Source organism: Apteryx mantelli, chromosome 19 (assembly GCF_036417845.1).
Source record: "Apteryx mantelli isolate bAptMan1 chromosome 19, bAptMan1.hap1, whole genome shotgun sequence".
NCBI lineage: Eukaryota > Metazoa > Chordata > Aves > Apterygiformes > Apterygidae > Apteryx > Apteryx mantelli.
In genome coordinates this window covers 7,251,766-7,274,405 of record NC_089996.1, presented here as the reverse complement: position 1 = coordinate 7,274,405, position 22,640 = coordinate 7,251,766, and the positions used below count along the sequence as shown (strand labels likewise).

The window sequence follows — 22,640 nt, the reverse complement described above, 5'->3', positions numbered from 1 at the left end:
TGATTCTGCCAAGAATATTTTTCTGGTTACTCACTGAACAAATGGAAAGCAGACAGAAAATAAGTAATTTTGTAAAAACCCTGAATAAATGTTTTAGTTTAGTTAGAAAAAAATAATTCTGGACTGACAACGCATATAGTTTCTCCCCAAATTATGCTGATCTTACACTGAATTTTCTTTATGTCTTCAGAAATGTCAGCATGGAAAATGTTAGCCAAGAAAGTTTACTCAATGAAAGAAAATTCACATGCCAGTGTTTTGCTATATAGACATTTTCCTGTATCCAAGATGCTTACACTGACCTTAACAGTTGTTTAGAAAGGAAAATAAAGATATGATCTTTCTTATGTTAAGACATTTATGCCATTTTCTAGAATTGTCTTTTATTAGTAAACCAAATGAAACATTAAGTTATAATGATATAATTATTATGATTATAGCTGCTAATATAATTGTAACTGTAACCATTTTATTCATTTAAAATCTGCCTCAAGCCAATCAATTCTTGCAATAAAAATACAGCAAATCTTGTCACTATCGCTGAACTGTAGTTCCTATTCCTTTTCCCTTCCTGTCACCCTTAACTGCATCATCACCCCCAGCCCAACACCTATCAGTTTTTCTTACCCTTCTTCACCTAAAGTTGACATCGATTTACTCCTCATTCCCAAATATCCTCAGCCATCTTCCCTGTCCTTTTCTTTCATATTTATCCACACCTTTCCTGCCCATGACCCAGGTATTTCAGACACTGTTAATTCTCTCCTTATCTCAGACCTCAAACCTACATTCCCTATTCCACACAACTGTTTTTACTTCTGTCCCCAATCATTTCTCAGGCTATCTATATACTTGTGTCATTAGCCAGATGGTACTGATTCTGGCTCTTTGCACTCATACAGCCTAATGCATCAGGATCCCAACCTCCACCTGAGGATGCCCATAGGAAAATTTTGGTTGTACTTATGATAACCCAGACCCTCCTGCGCCTGGAGGCAAAGGTCCCTCACAGCCTTGTGTTAGGGCAGCTTGTTTCCATCTCAGTAGCTGTATCGTGAAGGAAATGTAGCATGCTGAGCCAGGGGCACACAGACTCCTCCTTGGAGAGGGGGGTCTGCAGAGCTAAGGGCATGAAGCAAAACCCACCTAAATAAGGAAAGTGTCTGCTCTTCCTAACCTTCTAAAGCCTTCACACCTTCTGCAGTCATGGCCAGCTCACCGCCACAGGCCAGGGTAGAAGTAGAGAAAAGATGTGAACTCTAGTTGCTGAGATGAAGGAGGATCTGTTAAGTCATTTTACACACTTCCAGTAAACAGTATATCCTCTTGCAGCAGTGCAGTTTGCCTTTTTTCCTTCTACACAAGGTTATTGTAGGAATTCTCTCAAAAAGGAAAACTGCATTTAACAGAAGTCCAGACCATCCTGTCCTAAAGTCCTTTCTGATAAAGTGGGTCCCTTGTACTCAGGTGGTGCTGATGCATCCGTAAGATTTTTCAATAACCTATGCATTGTCTGTGGATTACGATCTTAGAGTGTCTCTAAAATCTATTCTATATGGAAGCCCACATATTGTGTGGGTGGGCTGCCCTCCCTTTCTCTACAAGTGCTTATTCCCTGACTAAACTACATGAAAGAGAAAGCATGCATGATGCTTCCCTCAAGTACATTCTGAACTTGTCTTTCTATGTAGCTCTGGGCCTTTGTGCTACAGGCAGGATTTCTGTGTAGTTGATAATGTCTGGTAGATTTCTTCACCATGAACATGTCCAGGTTCCTTCTGAATCCCTGTAATCCTTTAGCATGCAATAACAGCTTACGCACATCTTGTATGAAGAACCCACACCTCTGTGTTTTTGAACTTGCCTTCAGGTAGTTTCATTTGCTTTCCACACACACACACATTGCCCCCTGCCTTCCACCCTCCGCACTTTCCTGTTCTTTTAATGCAACAGACGGTTAAAATTTGATCCCTGTCAACCTCTCCACACTGCTGCCAATTTTCTAGATCTCTTTTGTATCCCCACTCGGTTGTCTCCTTTCCTATCTTAAGTCTCAGGGTTTGTTGAATTGGTCCTAATACAGAAGCTGCTCCATATCTTTGATCATCTTTATTGCCTTTGGAATGTTTTCTGTTTCCTCTGCCCCCTTTTAGAGATGGGGGAAACTGGCTCCCCAAAATATTAAAATGTCATCACACCTTTGATCTGTATAGTGGAACAATAGTCATCTCTGTTTTGTTCATTCATGATATTTCCTTGAAGATTCAATTTGCTTTTTTTCTTTTCTCTTTTCCTACCACTGCTGACAACTGAGTTGATATTTTCATGCAATTATCCATCACAGGTGGAAGATCTTGCCCCTACTGGTACAGTCAGCTCAGAGCCCACCTTTTTATATGTGAAACTGGATTATGTTCCTCCAAGTGTATAATTTTGTGTTTATCTATGTTGAATTTTGAATGCTATTTTAATGTCCATTCACTTAATCTCATGGAAATCCTACTGCAGTTAGCCATCAGTGCTTGTCCTCACTTCCTGGAATAGCATTATTTCATTGGGAAACATTTTGTACCTTCCTGTTCAACTCCTTTTCAGGTTGCTTTATCAATAGCTTGAACAACACAAGCCCCCAACAGAGATAACTCTTCTCCTTTTGATAATTATTTATCTGAGTGAGGACCTTCCTTCTTATCCCATGGCTGCATTGTTTCTGTAAAAACCTTTGATGAAGTACCTCGTTGAAAGGTTTTTGAAATCCCAGGGGATTATATCAACTGGATCTCCCCATACACATGCTTGTCTATCTTTTCAAAGAAGTCTGTGTTGATTCAGAGATAAGGCTGACTTGAATTTAAGGGGGTCCTCCCTTTGGAATAACACAAACTACCTGTCCTCATCTCCACATATTCCCCCTTCCCAGAAAGTGCTACAGGTGCGGGGTTGACGCAGCGCTCACTGGGAACTCAGCAGCCATGGCTGCAACAGTGAGCCCCAGCCTTGAGAGCCTTGCCCCAACAGGCAGAGGTCGAGACTGGACATTGTGACATTTTAGCGAAGGCCCAAAGTCTTCACTGCTGGTTCATTCTGAGCTCTGGTCAGGCCCAGAATCAAGCTGTTTGGATACCCAACTTCCTTGTTGCCAAGTCTGTATAATTTGAATGGAAAATCAATAGGCTAGACTGGAAATGCCAGCTGCTAATGAACACTGCAGTGTTCCTCTTTCACTGATGGTCTACTGCAGATGCCGCTTGTATGCTCACTGACCCATCTTGCCACAGGCTACAGAGAGAGAGGCTGGTGGTCCAGGCTCAGGTATCTAAAATACCACTAAGGAAAGGACCACATTCAAAAACCAGGCTCTCATCAGAAAGAAAGATGCCCTTAGGAGGGGTAGTGCTTCTGTGGGCAGGAGACTCAGCTTTTGGGGAGATTTATCTTATTTACAGGAATTATCACAGAACTGTCAACCAGTCCCCTCCAGTTTTAGTCCAAGTGGGTGTGGTACTTTTCACTGTCCCCCTGTCTAATTAAATTAATAAAGTAAACTTAAACTGGACTGAAGAACAGCTTCTGCCACCCTCCTACAAAATATAAACTCTATCAGTATCCGGCCCTCCACAAATCTCCCTTGGAGAGAGGCCAGCAAAAAGCAGATCTCACGCTTGACAGTGTCTAGATTGACAGCTGTATCACTTGCTCACAAATGGAAACTGCTGAAGTGCAATAGGGGCAAATACCAGGTGCTGTTTTGAGATGGAACAGTAGGTAGGCTGAAATGGTACAAATCACTCTCAAGCATTATTTCCCTGGATTTCTCTGTCTTTGAAGTTCCATTTCTATTCTTGACTCAGTCACTAATGTAATATAAAGGGCATAAGTAGTTGGCAGGTTGGTGACAAAAAGCAGTATTGTGATGTAGGCATACAAGGATTATAAGCAAAAGTTGTGCCTAAAAGCTAATGGTGATCAAGACTAACAAGTAAAAACTAACAAGACTAACAAGTAAAAAGAGAAAAAAATGTAAATTAGTGCTCACAGTGTGTAGGCCAAGAAATCTACGGTCTTTATTCTCTAGACATTAGGGCAGTTACAAAGACTAATTACAGAAGAAAGTGACAGAGGGTTTCACATTTTGTGCACTACCCACGTCACTTTGATGCCTCCTGACATCTTCACTCTTCCTCTTCGATCTTCTTGCTGTGAAACTCCCGGCTCTTGGCTCGGAGCTTGTTGACCTGTGACTCTGCAATGTCAGCCCGCTCCTCGGCTTCCTCCAGCTCGTGCTGGATCTTGCGGAATTTGGAGAGGTTGACATTGGACAGCTCCTCCTGTAGGGGAGAGGGAGGTGATGGTGAAGAGCCCAAGGCAGGGACTTTCCATTCATCTTGTGACTGGAACTTGAGGGGCTTTGGATGTAAACTGGGGAAGGGCCCAGCCCTTCCACCCCCCACCTATCACTACTTACTGATAGGCCTCAAACAAACTTCCCTATCTTTCCCTGTTTAGAACACTATGTGTGCCTCCTGCTTGGGAAACACTCTTGCTGTGATTCAGAGTGATACTTACAGCCTCCTCAGCTTGTCTCTTGTAGGATTTCACTTTCATTTGCAGCTTGTCCACCAGGTCCTGGAGCCGGAGAATATTCTTCCGGTCTTCCTCAGACTAGTGCAGTTGGTAAGCAGGAAAGAGAGTGCATTGGTTTCCCCACACCAAAAATAGCATTTCCCCATGGCAATCACGTTAAAATGTTTTGGCTTCCTGGGAGAAGGCTGTGTCAGCACAAGAAGGCCTCCTGCCTTACCTGGTAGGTCAGCTCCTTCACCCTCCTCTCGTATTTGCGCACACCCTTCACGGCTTCAGCGCTGCGCTTCTGCTCAGCATCAACCTCCCCTTCCAGCTCCCGCACCTGCAATGAGAAGACCATGCTTGGAGCTTCCCCGGTGGTGCCTCATGGCACGTGCTCCCTGATGCACAAACACCAGCCCTACGCACCCTGGCCTCCAGCTTCTGGATTTGCTTCTTGCCTCCTTTCAGGGCCAGCTGCTCAGCCTCATCCAGGCGGAGCTGCAGGTCCTTCACTGTCTGGTCCAAGTTCTTCTTCATCCTCTCCAGGTGGGCGCTGGTGTCCTGCTCCTTCTTCAGCTCTTCTGCCATCATGGCTGCCTGGAGAGCAAAGGAACAGCGCCAGTTTGCGGCGGGAGACATGTTGGGGCAGAATCCATCCACCACCAGCAATGCAAGGAGTCCCCAGCTCACATCTGTGATGGCCTTCTTGGCCTTCTCTTCAGCATTGCGGGCTTCCTGGATCGTCTCCTCCATTTCACTCTGGATTTGCATGATGTCCGTTTCCAGCTTCTTCTTGGTGTTGATCAAGCTGGTGTTCTGTGCAACAGAATGAAGGTGATTTCTACTGTTAGGCCTAACTCTTCTGCCTCAAGAACTGAAAATGAAAGCATATTCCTTATTGAAGTCTTTGATGCAGGAGTCCGCTTTAGAGCCCTATTTACAAACTGGACATGCTGACTGGCTGGGCTTGTCTTGTGACAACATTGCTCTTCAAGTATTTACATGGTAATCACTTACTTGTGACCTTCTATGCTATCTCTTGTCTATGGGAGTCATTTGCAGCAGGGTTCCTGACCTGGGTGTGAAGGAGCTGCACACGTTCCGTTGCATCCAGCAGCTCCTGCTCAGCCACTTTCCTGGACCGCTCCGTCTGCTCCAGGGCTGCCCGTAGCTCCTCAATTTCAGCCTGCAACAGGTTTGCTCTGCGCTCCACCATGGCCACCTGCTCCTTCAGGTCCTCCTGTGTCCTGAGAGCATCGTCCAGGTGTATCTGGGTATCCTGTAAAGGAGGCAGCAGAAATTACAAGGTGGCATAGTATTCTTGCCCTGAAGAAATGAGCTAAGCCATTCACTCAGTTCTCTCTCTGCTTAACGGACCTTCAGCACTGCCTGTGTGTTCCTCAGGTTCTTTTGGGCCTCTGCAGCCACGCGGTTGGCATGGCTCAGCTGGATCTCCATTTCATTCAGGTCTCCCTCCATCTTCTTCTTCAGCCTCAGCGCTTCATTCCTGCTCCTGATCTCTGCATCCAGCGTGCTCTGCATGGACTCCACAACTCGCAGATGGTTTCTCTTCAGCTGGTCGATTTCCTCATCTTTTTCTGCTATCTTCCGGTCAATCTCAGACTTGACCTGGTTGAGCTCCAGCTGGAGGCGCAGGATCTTCCCCTCCTCATGTTCTAGGGAGGCCTGGACAAGTGGACGGGGAGAGTCATCACGTGACTAAATCTGCTGCTTACCTGCCAAGTACTCTCTTACACAGTATTTTAGGAAATCTGAGTTGGCTGTGCTCCACAGCCAGGGCAGAGGAGAACCACACATTTTGTAGCCACATGTCCCTGTTGCTCGTACTTTTAGTGTGGACACCAGTGACTACTGCCGTGTACCTCAGCTTCCTCCAGAGCAGCCTGGATTTCAGATTTCTCCTGCTCAATCTGCTTCTTCACTTTCTCCAGCTCATGAATGGCCTTTCCTCCCTCTGCAATCTGCTCCGTCAGGTCAGCAATCTCCTCTGTAGGGACAGGGACAAATGGCAGGGTCAGGCACTGAGCAGCAGCAGAAACGTCCTGCCACAGGAAGGTGACATGCACCCTTGCAGCACTGCGGGCAAAGACCCATTTGGTGGGGTGGCTAGAGAAGCTTGCAAGAAAGGCCTGTGAGGAGCAGAGCGGCCGGGACTTACGCTGCAAGTTCTTGTTCTCCCGCTTCAGCGTCTCCAGGTGGTCCAAGGACTCCTCGTAGGCATTCTTCATCTTAAACAGCTCCGTGCTGAGAGAGCGAGACTCCTTCTGGGAGGCTTCCAGCTCAGCCTGCGTTTCCTCATACTTCTGCTTCCACTCTGCCAGGATCTGAAGAGCAACAGGGCCTGAGTACGGATGTGGCAACCATAAGGGGATGCTCTGTCCCCACAGCACAAGGCTGGAGCCCAGGTTACCTTGTCGAAATTCTTCTGCTTCTTGTCCAGAGCTGCGCAGGCAGCATTCGACCTTTCCACATCAATCATCAGGTCCTCCACTTCATTCTGCAGCCGCTGCTTTGTTTTTTCCAGGGAAGCACATTTGGCATTCACAGCTTCAACATGTTCCTCCGCTTCCTGCAGACGCTGCGCCAGCTTCTTCCTGGGAGGCGGTAAACAGCACCGACTTAGAGATCACTGGGGAGCCAGGGCTGTGTTATTCACAAGAGAGCACTAGTCCATTTTACAGTCCGTCACCCCAGTATTTTTCACAGAAGACACTTTCTTCCCCAAGACTGGATGCAACATATAGATAGAGTCCAACACTTCTGTGCCCTGACTCTATACTGAGTACTAGGCCTGTCTTAGCCTTTCTAATCTTGATGGGTATATTTGCCTTCCCAACCCGGTTTCTCCAGAGCACACTTTGCCTCTCTCATCCACCCTAAAGCAGACAGCTGAGCATCCTTATCATTTGGTTATCTCTCTCAGCTATACCTTCAACCTGCCCTTATACTTTTAGGCACTCTGACAAATTTTCTTTGACTGCCCCAGTCTCCTCCAGCTGTACCACATCCCAATTCCCACATACTTGGCCTCTTCCAGTTCCTCCGTGCGCTGAATAGCATCCGTCTCATATTTGGTTCTCCACTGGGCCACTTCACTGTTGGCCTTGGACAGGGCGCGCTGCAGCTCACCCTTGGCTTCCTGCTCCTCTTCATATTGCTCCCGGAGCAGGTCACAGTCATGGCGAGCAGATTGCAAGGCGTGGGCCAGGGCATTCTTGGCCTGCGGAGACATCAGGATTGGAAACTTCAGTACGTATTTTGAGATGCTTCTTGACAGTGAAATTGTCAGGCACAGGAATATTGCCCTAGGGGGAAGGACGGGTAAATTCTCACAGAGAAGTGTAAAGCTAGGAGCTGATGAATCCTTCATAAATGTGTTCTAGGAAATCAGGGTTAGTGAAAGGTGGAAATGATTCTGCTGTTTATATAACATATAGCTGTTTATATAAGTGTACTGTGAATGTACGAAATGTTTATATAAATGTTTCTACAGTTGTGTCTAAATCCTATATTAGAGAGCGTCACAAATTGCATCGAAGCCTTGTGGACAACTTCCTCTAGGGTAGAAACCAGGCTACAATTAGGTGGACTACGATTATCTGGTACTCCCTCCAGCACTATATGGCTTTAGGGAAAGGCTCCCTGAAACAGAACTCTGCCTCTAAGGAGAAAGAAGCCTTTTACAGGAAACATGGGCACCTTTATTTCTTCCTCCAGATGTCTCTTCAGTTCCTCAATCTGTTGGGTAAATCCCTGCTTGCCTCTAGATAGCTGAGAAATCAATGCATCTTTTTCCTCCACCTGGCGTGAATATTCACCTGCAAAGTGTAAAAGAAACGAGCAAAACTGTTAGTATACTCGCAATAGTATGACAATCGGTGCCTGTACACCTGTCTGTGCTGGAGTGGCTTAGAGAAGACAAAGCGTTAATCACTCTGAACCTTGTGGTGTCCTCATGACTTGCAGGTTCTCCCATTGCACATCAGGGATGGGAATGTCTCACCTGCTTCTGTCTGCAGACGAGCTCTTTGTGTATTGAGGTCATTGATCATGCGCTGATTCTGCTCCTCCTTTGACTTGATCTCACTCAGCTGGTCTTCCAGAGTGCGGCACATCTTCTCCAGATTTGCCTAGGCATCAAACACATGGAAGGAAAGAAAATTGGCTCTTGGATATAGCAGGGCTCTTGTATGAGCACGTGGTTAGCAGATGCAGCCTGTCGCACCATGAGCCTGAGAGCATAAAAATGCATAGGCAATTCTATACCTTGGCTTTGGAGACGGACTCCATGTTACCGGCCAAGTCGTCAATCTCCAACTTCAGCTCACTCTTCTCCTTCTCCAGCTTCTGCTTGACGCGCTGAAGGTTGTCGATTTGCTCCCCAAGCTCGGCTGTGCTGTCCGCATGCTTCTTCCGCAGGGCGGCAGCTGTGGCTTCATGCTGCAGAGTGGCCTCCTCGAGGTCCCGGCGCATCTTCTGAAATTCTGCCTCACGCTTCTTGTTCATATCGATCTGAGCTGCCGTAGCTCCCCCTGCTTCTTCCAGGCGCTCACTGATCTCCTCTAGCTCCCTGGAGAGGTCAGCCCGATGCTTCTCTGCTTTGGCCCGAGAGGTCCGCTCGGCCTCGATTTCCTCCTCCAGTTCCTCAATACGGGCCTGGGGAACATTAGGCACCATTCACACCCACGCCCTGCTCCTACCTGACCTCTGTCGGCGTGAGCGAAGGGACAGAACAAAGACTCGCCTGCAGCTCCTTGATCTTCTTCTGTAATTGCATGCCCAGGGCTTGCTCATCCTCGATCTTGCTCTGGATCTGGCTGATTTCAAAGTCTTTCCTTTGCGCAAAGCAAACTGTGTTAGAGCCCAACAATAAACGTATGTGCACCTGAACAGTGCAAAGGTGCCCCGCAACCACACTTACTTCTTCAGTTTCTCATCCAGCTGCTGCTTATCATTTTCCAAATCCATTATGGTATCATGAGCCAGCTTCAGGTCACCCTCAAGTTTCCTCTTGGCTCTCTCAAGGTCCATACGCAGTTTCTTCTCTTGCTCCAGGGACCCTTCAAGCTAAACAGAAGAAGATCATGAATGCTCTGCCTGCCAGCTCTAACTCTATAACAGCTTTGATCTCCCCACATGCACGTGTGCTTACATCATCCACTTGCTGCTCCAGCTTGGTTTTAGCTTTGGTCAGCGTATTGACTTTGTCCTCTTCTGCCTGCAGGTCATCCAGTGTCTGCTGGTGGGCCTCTTGGAGGGCTTTCTTCTCTTTTGTCAGCTTGGCAATGTTCTCGTCCAGGGCCGCCATCTCCTCAGTGAGGTTTTTCACCTGCACATGATGAGCAAGCGTCCAAAAACCAGGCAGAAAACACGACTGCTCATGCAGTCACCTTTTCCCTTTGGAATGCTCAGTCAGGAGCTTGGTTTCCCTTTGGGCTGCCCACCTATCCTGCTGGCATGTTGCAAAACTAGCAGTGTGCTAGGGATACCAGGCTGTGGGAGACACATCTGTTCCTCGAGCCTTAGTTTTAATCCCCATGTCTGTACCTTGTTTTCGGTGGCATGTTTTTCCTTCTCGACTTTGGCCAGCGTTAACTCAAGGTCGTCTATATCTTTCTTCAGCTCTGAACACTCGTCCTCCAGTTTCCTCTTCTTGGCTGTCAGCTCAGCATTGATCTCCTCCTCGTCCTCCGCCCTTTCAGTCACCTCCTTAATTTTGGCTTCCAGCTGGATTTTGGTTTTGATGAGTTGGTCACATCTTTCCTCAGCATCAGCCAAGCTATCTGCTTCCTGGAGGCAAAAAGAGATTTTCTGGCGTGATAAGGTTTGGAAGTTTCTCAGCTCTGTCACTAAGTAGGCATGTGTGAGAATGAAGGCTGAAATGGGCCTTCCGTCCAAACAACTGAACAGTGTGCCTCATTCTTTTTCTGTGGAGCTTTCTATCTCCTCCCAACTGAAAAGAACATTCCGGACTATTTTTCTCTGACCTGTTTTGTCTATGTTATTGTCAAAAATAAGAACAAAATCAGGTTACCCTTTCTTCTTCTTCTTCTTCTTTTTTTTAATTTTTAAAATCTGCTCAAGAGGTCTTTAATTTTCTTTGAGATACTTAGATATTCTTGTGCACCACATAAGAATAGTCACTGAAATTGTTTATTTATCCCTAAAGAAGCATTAGCATCTTTTCCCTTTGTAAACAATGTAGCTTAGCTTTAATTTCTGAAGTCATGCTGCGTCTGATGGTATTTAATAATTTCTTGGAGAAAGAAGAATTTATTTCTCCCATAAAATCACAGAATGTACTGAAATTGACCTTTCTCCCAAAAATCTGAAGAAAATTTCCCAGTTTTTATGGGAATGATAATATAACTTCTCAGCTGGAATCGACATTGAGTCTGAATTTTTCTTGGCTTTTCTAGAGACATCTAATAGTAGTGGTAGCTGTGAAGATAGCTCATGTACTCATAGGGGCTTCAGAGTAATTACTGATTTTATCAGGACAGAGGCCTTGGAGTCTTTTTTCCTTCACAAACACAGTATTCAATACCTTCTCTTTTTGTAATTGATGGATTCTGAACCTCGTATGTGGGAAGTAAAAGCTCTGCTGTTTTCAAGAATATTTTCATGCAGAAAGAAATATATCACTCTTCTACATGCATTACGGGACATGCCACAGAGGTCTGGCCCTTGCAATCAACTACCGATGTGCTATCTTTCCAGGCTGTGTCTCTAATATTTTCAGTGCTGTTTTTAGTTGATCACTACATGGTCTCAGGTTCTGATGTTTTGTTTGGTGTCAAGAAACAGCCTTATCCTAAAAGAGTCTGAATGGCAAATATCCTTACTGTGAAAGTAACCAAAGCCTGACAGCGTAGTCATAATTAGGAAATGTGGGTAGAGATAGAGGTACTTCACTTCCAGGCCTGCATCATATTTTCCCATGTTCGGGGGGGGCAGAAGTTCAGACAGAGCGTTCTGTGTATTTTCTGTTGGTGAGCTCTTTCCTCAGAGAGCAGGAGTGCTGAGTCTCATTGGGAGCTGCCAACAATCTCCATTGGCTGCCACAGGACTCACCACGCCACTGCCAGTACCCCATTTTCTCAATTTTAGAGTACCTTAGACTGTGACATGGATTGTTTTCTCCTGCAAGTTAACCTGCCCCCTGTGAGTTTCCGCTTGGGAAAAAAGCAGTCTGCCTGCATATACTTCTTTTCCCAGGAACAAATAAATGGTGATACTCACAGCCTGCACTTGGAGCTGCAAGTCATTTTTCTCCTGCAGCAGGGCCACCATTTTCTCCTCCAGCTCCTTCCTCTTTGCTTCAGACTTTGCAAGCTCCTCCTTGGTTTTCTCAAACTCCTCCTTCATGCTGGCCATCTCCTTCTCTGATTCTGCACTCTTCAGCAAGGGCTTGATCTTGAAGAACAGCTTCATCCAGGACCAGTGCTTGACGTTCATGAATGAACGAACATTGTACTGGATGCAGAAGATGGAATCCCTGAAATATGATTCATATGCCTATTACATACCTTGGGGGAAGGATGAATTGAGACTCAGTTAGACAAGTACCACAAGAACAAATTAAAGGTGAGGAATGTGTACCTCCTCTCCACCATCCTCCGATACTCCACTCTCATGAGGAAGCCCCTGCACCTGGCTTGTGTCATGGTCATAATCTCTGCCAGCTTCTCATCTCTCATCTCCTCCAGAAGACCTATTAGGCCAGCTTTGAAGAACACCTTGAGAAAGGGAACATTGTAGCACATCAACCTCAGGTAGTGCAAAACACAGGGACAGAGTCTGTTGAGGGCTGTGAGTGCACTAATAGGCCTTAATGGCCCTGAGCAGCCTCACTTGCAGCCTCTACCCGCACCCTCTGCCCATAGGCCCAGGAGACCATTTAAGCAGAGCCCTGAGCCTCCAGTCTTTGCCTGAGCTATGTTGTACAAATACTGGTCTCCAGTTCAGCTACAGCAGTGCCGGCGCCCAGCCACGGACCCCACTGATCTGGACTCTGACCTGCAGACTAACTTCTTGGCTTGACCTCATCACTGCAGACCTGCCTGGTGATCCTTGAACTATGCCTGACCCTGGTTATCCCCACCTGACCTACAGACTGATTTTCTGGCTTCCCTTCAGGCCTTCCTCATTGCCGCAGATTTGCCTGACAGCATGGACTTCTGGTTGAACCTGACTACCATCCCTGGGTCTGCCTTGCTTGAGTACCCGGGGGGATGAGCCCTGCCTGGTGAGACCCCTGTCCTGCCATCTGTGTCATCAGTCTTGGAACCCTGTCCCAGAGGGAGAAGTCAGCCCTCACTGCTCTCTGACAGAGTCTTTGAACCCAGGAGTTTCTTTCTACCTTGGTGTGACCGAATCTGTACTGGGTGTGGTCCACATCAATGGACCCAAGGAGCTTCTCTGAAGCCTTCTTGCTATCAATGAACTGTCCCTCTGGGATAGCGCTTGCATTTAGCACCCTATACCTGTAGGAGAAAGCAGAACATGAATAAATCCCCGTCACCCCGACCACCACCATGTCTGAAGCGCACCACCTTCTCAGACTCTCTGACCGAAACAGTCTGCTGCCTGGGAACGCTTCATCCTTTCAGGGCAGGCTGTAGAAAGTTTTCATACTGTTAAATCAGAAGGCATGGTAATCCTGATCCTCAGCAATATTACACCATCATGAACTGATAGTGAAACTCTTTTATATTACTGCTCAGTACCACTTTAAAGTATAATGTTTCCAGTAGGTTCGGATGCTCAGGCTGCTCAGCTTGGGCGGAATGGGCCAAAGGTGGAGCGCTTTTACCTCTGTTTGAAGTCGGCATAGAGGACTCTGCTGGGGAATCCTTTCCTGCAAATTCTGATCCCTTCCAGCACGCCATTGCACCGCAGCTGGTGCAGCACCAGCTCATGTTCCATGGCACCTAACAAGCAACACCATTAATGACTGCCCCCTTGCTGGGCTCTCTGGAGAAGAGCTCCTGTGGCTCAACTTTTCCTCCTGCTTTATCCCCTTACCAGGTGTTTTTGTTTCGTTTGGGATGATGCAGCGTACAAAATGGGGGTGAGTGCTCCGCAGATTTGTCATCAGCTTGTTTAAATTCTCCTGTAAGATCATGACGTAAAGTGAAATTACAATTTGTATGGACTTCCATTCCTAATATTGCATATATAAGATTGTGTCTTTCAGTCTGCTGACAGCGCAGAATTATAGGGCTTCCATCTCATAGGTATTATTCTACTTCTGGTATTTCACTGGGCATTCTTATTTCTGAGATAATGAATTTTGAACGTACCCGGAAAAGAGCTGAGACAGTTTGGAAAGAAGAACCCTTCTTCTTACCACCCTTCTTACCACCACCACCAGCTTCTGCAAAATTGAAGAAATGGAAGAGACATTTTTTAACATTGCCATGGAGATTCCCCTTTGTATATTATGAACAGATGGTACAAGTGGATTTTTAAAGAGCTTACCTGCTTCTCCACCATAGGAGGCAAAGAGTAAGGCCAGTGTCTTCACAGATGATTTCTGGTACAGCCCAATGACAGTTTCATTCAGCGGGTCCTTGTTCTTCTCAAGCCAGCCAGAGATGTTGTAGTCCACTGTGCCAGCATAGTGCACCAGGGAGAAGTGGGCCTCAGCCTTGCCTTTGGCAGGCTTGGGCTTCTGGAAGTTATTGGACTTGCCCAGATGCTGGTCATAGAGCTTGTTCTTGAAAGAGGTGTCAGTTGCCTTGGGGAACATGCACTCCTCTTCCAGGATGGAGAAGATGCCCATGGGCTGGAAGACATCATAAGAAGTGACAGAGAAAGATTACAATGGTGTGAGGCCTATGCCATGAGCATCAGAGGTACCTGTGCACTGTTGGTAGCATCTCAGAATGGATAAGGGCCTAAGTTTGTCAGGGCTTGTTCTCAGTCAGCAGACTTACTTGTGCCTACCCTTCCCTTCGCTTCCAGCAGCCTTTCTCCACAGAACTGGTAAGAACATTGGTCCAGTTCTAGTTAGAACTGGCAGTAGAGTCAGAAGTGGTGGTCAGAAAAACAAGTGGAAGAACAAGAGACACACTGTTTTGGGAAACTGGTCTAGAAGGTATTCATTTTTGCAAATTTATGTGGAGTTTTGATGTGAGTCTTTGGAGGGAAAGGGAAAGGAAACTGACTGGAGTTTATTTTAAAGAATTCTGTTACTGGGAGTTCCGCTACCTTTTCCATGCTCGAGAGCAGGGTAACAGAGGAGTGGCGATGCAGATTTGGGTTTGGCCTTCTTAATTTCCCTACCTCAAGATAAAATAAACTTCAAGACAAGATACTTTGTTTAGCTGATACTGAATGTTCGGGTGTGAGCATGAAGGATTACTTTGTCAGCTGAATCTGGCCCAAACATCACAAAACTCTCAGTGCATCATACACTTGGATGGAATAGGTACCTTCTCAATGAGTTCAATGCAGGCAGCCAGGTCCATCCCAAAGTCTATGAACTCCCATTCAATTCCTTCCTTCTTGTACTCCTCCTGCTCCAGCACGAACATGTGGTGGTTGAAGAACTGTTGCAGCTTCTCATTGGTGAAGTTGATGCACAGCTGCTCAAAGCTGTTGAACTGTCCAATGCAAACAGAGGTGCACAGGTTCTCAAGGTGCGGCAATGACCACAGTTTTATCAGTAATGTCCTAATTCTGTTTGGAGTTCCCCAACTGAAACTCCACACCTTACTGTATTTGAATGTTGTGTGTTTCCTTAGCAGGATTTCTGTTGTAAAATTTAGCGTCCTCAAGGGATTTTAATTAGTGTTACTTTTTTGAAATCAATCTAAAAGTAGAATTTCTTCTTTGCTGTGCTACTCATAAGCTAAACAGTTCAATAACCTTAGCTGCAGTGACATCGAGAAGTTGCAGCTCTCCTACCCTCCGGACAATGAAAACTTCCTCGCCATACGGCCCAAAAATTTCTCAGCCCTCAGATGAACAATCTGGGGCTTCCTTTGCTCTGACATAAAAGTCCTAGCATCACTGCATTCACAACATGGGAAATATGCTGTGCTTTTTCCCACAGCACAGCCCTTTTCTTGGCTTTTCCAAGAATGCCCACACCTTGGCCCAGCTCTGTGTGGGCCTTAGTCCTAGGTCTGTCTCTTTGTTTGCGAAGCCCAAGACCTTTGCATGCTTAAGGGCCTCTAAAATCTTTTGTCAGAAGGCAGTGCTTTCTTCTATCTATTGAAAACGTTCTGATCAACGTGTTTGTAAGTAAGTGAAGCCCTCTGAGGGCCATGCTGCGTCTGAGGAGAAGAGACGGGGGGTTCCACAAAACTGCAAATGATGAGGATATGCTTCTGAATCCTCATAAAAAACACATTTCTGAATCCTCATGACCCTTCGTTGCCCCTCCCACAAAAGTGATGCCAAATCCTTCTTCCTTACATCAAAGATCTCAAAGCCAGCAATGTCCAGGACACCAATGAAGTACTGTCTGGGTTGCTTGGTATCCAGCTGTTGGTTGATGCGAATGACCATCCACAAGAACATCTTCTCATAGACTGCTTTTGCCAGGGCACCTACAGCATTGTTCACCTAAAGCAAGGAAGAAAGGACGGGAGTTACCTTTTAGGACAAAAGAAGAATGTGCAAGTCTTCATTCAAGCCATGTATTTTATGTATTTTATTGTTTTTTCACCTGTTCCACAGTTTGACCCTTGGTCACAAATTCATTCCCGACCTTGACTCGAGGATAACACAGGGCTTTGAGTAGGTCAGCTGAGTTCAGACCCATCAAGTAGGCAGCCTTGTCAGCCACTAAGCAAGGAGAGAGAAAGAGAGAGAGAGAAGAACAGATCATTGGACAAGGACTAGAATTGGTCACTGTGGAGTTTCTCAGAATCAGCTCTACTGTCCATTTTCTTGAAAGGCAAATGTGTTCGTCTGGTCTCAGGCAGGAGGTCTGGGAGGGAATGAAAATTCTGAAGGATAATGCTGAGCTTGCTGCAACGAATGCAGAGTTTATTTCACCAGAAGTATGAGTACGCATGACTCTGATTTAATAGGTGAGGGTTTTACTGGAAGAGAGGTATCCTGTGTTGAGGTTTCTCCCTTCAGGCTATGTGTTTTTGTGAGGTATAAAGTGACTGGATAAAAGAATTTTAGTTCCTGTGACAAGAAAAGTGTCTCCACAGCTAGACACTGCACAGAGGTGCTTTTCCTCAGAGTTTTACTTTGTGACTCAGACCCCTTAAGGTCTGCCTTTGGAGGCTAAGATATCAGCTTTGCAAACAGCAGAGTTTTTTGAACAAGTGAGTGCGCTGGTACCTTCTGTGCCATCCGGCTCCGCCTGCTCCTCTCGTTGTTTCTGCTTGAACTTCAAGTTCCCATAGTGCATGACAGCCCCCGTCAGCTTGTAAATGGCCGTCTTTTCATCAGCAGTGAAGCCCAGGATGTCAATGGCACTCTGCAACAGAAACACTAAAGTCAGTATAGTAAAAACATAAAGACGGGTATAGTAGGAACTTTTTTGGTGTGCTACTTACATCTGTAGCCATCAGCTCCTCCTGGTCATCAATGCTGGGAACACTGATCTCACCTTGACTCACATAATGATAGTCATATGGGTTGGTGGTAATGAGGAGCATGTCTGAACACAAGAATAGGTGGGAAAGAGGCTTAGTTTTGTCAGCTAGGTAGTAGTGTGAGCTGTTGCTCAGTGATCTTCCTCCAAAAAAGTTAATGAGCCTTCCTACCAATTAGCTCTGGCTTCTTGTTGGACATGATCTGATAAAATATGTGGTAGCTTCTTTCCGCCTTGAGCTGGAAAGTGACTCTGGACTTCTCCAGCAGATCTGGCAAGGAAGAGGGAAAGAGTTACACCCAAGACAGTGCACAGAGCAGGAAGGCAGGAAGGAAGGTGCTGAGAGGAGGAAGGTCTCTTACATGTTTCAATGTCAGCAGAAGCCAGTTTCCCTGTGGCCCCAAAGTGGATTCTGATGAATTTGCCCTGTCAAGGGAAAAAAGAAGCATTTCAGCCTAGCTGCATTCCATTGCCGTCTCCTTCAGTGCGAACAGCACGAGGCCCATCATTGCTCTTGGAAGGAGAGGGAGAGATTTTGGCCAAAGCAACAACTTACAAAGCGTGAGGAGTTGTCATTCCTCACGGTCTTGGCATTTCCAAAGGCCTCCAGCAGGGGGTTGGCGCTGATGATTTGATCCTCAAGCGTTCCCTACAACATGACAAGTATTGTTAAGTTACAGTGTTTAATCCATGCGGCAATTGCGGGCCAAGAGCTCAGTCCGTCCCCCCCCTACCTCACCTGCATTTTGCCTCCCTGCTGTGGCTGCTCCTCCTTCTTCTTATCCCCGCTAGCTGCAATTGTTGCAAAGTACTGGATGACACGCTTTGTGTTCACAGTCTTCCCTGCACCGGATTCTCCGCTGTGAAGGCAGAGAGAGAAGCAGAGAACGCATGGTCAGGCAGCAGGTCCCCTGGCACAGAGCAGCCCAGCAGGAACCTGAGCAGGCAATGTACGTACGTGATCAGGATTGACTGATTCTCGCGATCTGTGAAAGAGACAGAAACAAAGAGGCACATGAACACTTTATATAAAGATATTAGTTGAGGCCTGTAGAAGCTGCACAAGCTCTAGGCAGCCTATTCCTTTTAAAAACCCTTGGGTATTCACCCCTAAGCTCTTTAGAATCCTTTGCCCTATTACTTCTCAGCAGTAATAAATGGAATTTTATTTTTATCAATATTGACATGTATGTCACATGTAGTATACTATCTTATTTTCTAGGATATTCTCTTCATGCCAGGACTGCTTATTTGTGTATATGAAAAGGAGTCCAGACTAAAGAGTGTTGTAGTAGAATTACCAGTTAATATTGAACTATCTGTAAAGCAAATACTGTACTAGCTGTAAACTAAAATGAACTGGAGCAAGTGCTTCTCACAATCTGAGTAACCTAGGAACAACTACCTGTAAGACCAAAGGTGCCTACTAGGTGATTATTCTGTCTGTGGCTAATTAATTGTTGTCTAGAGAACATTATGAAATCACAAGCATGTAGCAACCCTTCCCTAAAGTATACTTCTCTATGCTAGAATATTGAAATTTTGGTTCTTCCAGAGCTACAGTTGATGTTTTTGTGTGTAATACTTTGGGCTGAATTTGCTTTCCAGATTTTTTTCTAGTCACTTGTGTAACCCACATGCAGTTCTTTTTGTGTTGCTTCAGCTTTTAGCATCCAGTGTCTTCTGTTTTGGAACTAATTACTATGTGAAGAAATAATTTTTGATTTGTGGTGAGCTTGCTTTTCCCTGAACCCCTTATATTCATCAGTCATTTGTCTATATTTACCTATGTGGATGTCATGCCATGCCATGCTGTGCCATGCCTTTGATAAACCTTTTCATCCCTTTCTTGATCTGTTCGATCTCTACTGTATTCTTCTTTGAAAAAGGAAGAGAAAAAATTCATACAGTACACAAGGTGCAGACATTCCTTGGGTACCCACCATGACGTAATGATATTTTCTGTTTTGGTCTCTATTCCTTTCTCTATTCCTTTCTCAGTAATCCTCAACTTTCTGTTTGTTATGTTGTGTATTACTGACCACTTAGCCAAAATTTTCAAAGTTATATTACAGAAGGATATCTATAATGGGGGTAGTAATTTTCAGCAATGAACCCATCATTTATACATCATTAGTATTGTGGTTTTTTTCATTGTCCACTGTTTTACATTCTTCTAGACTGAACTTTGTCTACCACATCGCTGAATGATAACCTAACCATTTAGTCTCATAAAGTCCTTCTGAAATTCTTCACTGTTAGACTTCACCTGCACTGCCCTGAAGGACTTAGTGGCATCAGAATGCACGGCACTTTGGAATTTTGCCCATTTCCAGATCATTTAAAAAAAATGTTGAACAGCAGAAGTCCCAGACCAGATCCCGGTAGGACTCCACTGATGAACACTTTGTGCTGTGAAAACTGAAAAATTATTCTTGCCATGTGTTCCTTTCTCTTAACCAGTTCTTTTTGCACTTTCCCAATTCTATAGCTGCTTGTGAGCATAAGCATAATTTTTTTTTCTAAGAATAGTGGCTTTATAGACTGTACAGAGAATCTTTGTTGAATTCAAATAGGTTACCTTGACTGGCTCTTCCTTGCTCAAAAAAATTCAGTAGATTTGTGAGGCATGACCTCCCTTTAAAAGAACTGCATCAGTTTTTTCTCAGTAAGTAACATATACTCACATGTCCAGTAATCAGCTTGTTTAGAAGTTCCTACCAGTTTGGCTGTCACAAACATCAATCTTATTGCTATGCTTTTCCTTGGATCTCCGCTCTCAACCCTTTTTAAAAATTTGTGTAACACTAGCCATCTTCCAGACAGTTTTCAGGGAAGTTCAACAAGTTCATCTTTAGCGTTCCATTGGAATGCTTGGGTGAATTCTGTCCTAGCAATTTGTTAATGTTTATTTTGTCAGTTTGTTCTGTAATTTCTTTTAAGAACACTTCAATGAGAAGCAGTTCCTCTGATAAATCCTTCTATAAGGAAGAGTTCCAGACATGAATACTTCTCACGCTCCTTCAGGGTAAACAGGCATAAAAGCTTATTTAGTTGTTCTGATATGGCCTTATATTTTCCAAGCTGTCTTTTTAAATCAGGATGGCATTCTGACTCCACAGACTTGTTTGAAGTCTTTCTGCTTCTTATGTAGTTGAAAAATAATTATTACTTTTTATGCCTTCTGCAGTTTGGTTCTCAAACTTTTCATTTTGCATGCCTTCCTGCATTTTCACATTTACCTTGCCAGAATTTATGATCTTTTCTATTTTAGTCATTTGAACATAATAGAATGGAGTTTTCTTTTTGAAGAAGAAAAAGAAAGCCTATGTGTGTTTAACAGCCTCCTTTAATAGGCTGTGTAGCTGGACTGAATTTCTTTCAAAGTCCTTTTTGACAGATGGTGTTCATTTATTCTGTGCCTCTAGGATTGTGTTTTCCAATACCTTGCAAGCTGTCCAAAAACACTAAGCCATTAGGTAACTAATTCCCAGTGGGAAACTCTAAGGTTGTGTTCACCTAGCTCCTGCACATTTCTTGAATGTCCCAGCAAGAATAGATGTAAGTTGACAAATACTTTCATTATAAGACGCACTAATAAAAGATCAGTTTATTATTGTTTCATTTTGACAGTATTTCATTCCAATTAACCCTCTTGCTACTCTGAACTTTAAAGGATAAACTGCAATAATTTGTCAAAAAAAGAATTATATTAACAAATAAAAATATACTTCTCTTTTATTAGTATTTTTCTGAGTAATCTGCCTTTTCTTGAAAGTTTGGATATTTAGACAACCCTAGAAAAATTAGAGATAACCTTTTCATCATCCTTTCTTATTGCTTCCTTTTGTACCACCAAATGGAGAAGAACAAAGGGCTTCTGAGATGGGGAGAGTAAGTGCCAATTTTCTGAGGTTCAGGTTTCACAGTAAAGTCTAACTGAGCCTGTTCCGTGTGGTTTCATAGGACCACTGAAGGAAGCATTGGCTTTAGTATTGGATCCCCATTCCATTAACACCAAATACTATTTACAGAACTCCACCCAAGTGATTTTCAATACTGCAAAGCAAATCATTAATAGTACAATCCTACCAACTAAAAGCAAACCAGAAGTCTAAAAGTATATTCCAATTCCTTTGAAGGAAAACCTGACAATGTCTTCAGCATTAAACTATAGCCTCTCAAATATCTTGGGCAGTAAGTTATAACCTTGGTTGTTATAAACATGGTATCAGTAAAGAAAATGTTTGCACTGATGAGAGGATATCCACCCTCACATCTTCAAAAAATTGCACCATTTTCCAGAGAAAAGACATTTGTTCTCCTCTGAGAGTATTTGTGGCCAAATAATTGTGAAGAAAACCAAGCAACTCACCAGTTAACATAAACTGATAGGCATTGTCAGAAATGGAGAAGATGTGGGGAGGGGCCTCCTGGCGCTTTTTGCCTCGGTAGGCCAACACCACCTCCGGGTTGTACACCGGCAGCCACTTGTAGGGGTTGACAGTGACACAGAAGAGACCCGAGTAGGTCTGTAAAGAAGGGAGACAGCAGGTTGGCTTCCACTTGGCTTAGCGTAGCAGTTCTTCCTAGCTAGTCGCAGGAGGACTGCTGCTGGTACTTACGTAGATCATCCAGGCTGCATAACGCTCTTTGAGGTTATACAGCACAGCGGGTTCATGGAGGTGGGTCATCATGGCCATGTCCTCGATTTTGTCATACTTGGGAGGGTTCATAGAGAAGACTTGATCTTCCTTCACGGTCAGAGTCTGACAAGGAAGAGAGATTGATATGTGTCAAGTAAGAGCTCAAAGTGGGAGTTAAATGCTGCTCTGAAGCCTTGCATTTTACTCACTTCTCCTGCTTCAGTCTTGACAGTGACCTTCCCTCCTTCCCTGCTCTGGATTGTCCCTTTCACAAAGGATTCCTTAGCATGTACCACAAAGACTGATGATTTGGCATCAAAAGGCTTGTTCTGGGCCTCGATTCTCTCCTTTTCAGACTTTCGGAGGTAGGGAGCTGCCTCCCCAAAGACAGCCATCTCAGAGTCTGCAGAGGCCATATCTGCACTTTACTGAAAGCACGTCAGCAGAGGACCCTGTGGGAGAACAGAAATGTTTCATCAGTGGGTCAAAAATATTCTATGCTAGCAGGAATACCTCTTACAAATTTTAAGATGAAGCACATACTAAAATGTCTAATGTCTAGCAAAAATAAATTTCCTACTATCTAATGATTGGAAGCCAAAAGAGAAAAATACTAGTTTCAGCCCTGAATAGTAGGGAGGAATCTTTTAAGAAAATTGCTTTTAATTGTGTCTTGTGGCATTGGACAGATTGTATAGTGGCTGGAATTTCAAAAAAACAAAAATGGCACCTTCTTATTGCAATGTAAAATTCAAAAAAAGTTGTATATTAAAAATATACAGGTACATTGAAAGCAGATAGAAAGACTGATTTGGAAACCAGTTTCTGTGTAAGAATACACT

The 22,640-nt window shown here is 44.7% G+C and overlaps 1 protein-coding gene across 1 annotated transcript; it reads right to left on the bottom strand.

Annotated features, from left to right (window-relative positions):
• Positions 1–4,075: 4,075 nt before the first annotated feature.
• LOC106496861 (myosin heavy chain, skeletal muscle, adult) lies at positions 4,076–22,214 on the bottom strand. Its single transcript, XM_067308341.1, has 38 exons — positions 22,008–22,214; positions 21,778–21,921; positions 21,528–21,684; positions 18,111–18,138; positions 17,892–18,012; positions 17,709–17,801; positions 17,515–17,578; positions 17,325–17,423; positions 17,115–17,218; positions 16,897–17,035; positions 16,268–16,386; positions 16,015–16,164; positions 15,027–15,197; positions 14,071–14,377; positions 13,893–13,966; positions 13,615–13,702; positions 13,403–13,520; positions 12,950–13,073; positions 12,190–12,326; positions 11,830–12,085; positions 10,135–10,377; positions 9,740–9,916; positions 9,509–9,654; positions 9,332–9,422; positions 8,854–9,243; positions 8,591–8,717; positions 8,287–8,405; positions 7,611–7,807; positions 6,998–7,181; positions 6,746–6,911; positions 6,450–6,574; positions 5,944–6,252; positions 5,642–5,845; positions 5,257–5,382; positions 4,993–5,163; positions 4,802–4,906; positions 4,567–4,662; positions 4,076–4,328 (listed from the first exon to the last, which is right to left on the bottom strand). Exons 1-38 carry the CDS (start codon positions 22,212–22,214, stop codon positions 4,173–4,175), a joined length of 5,832 nt encoding a protein of 1,943 aa, XP_067164442.1. The 3' UTR covers positions 4,076–4,172.
• Between the last annotated feature and the right edge of the window lie 426 nt (positions 22,215–22,640).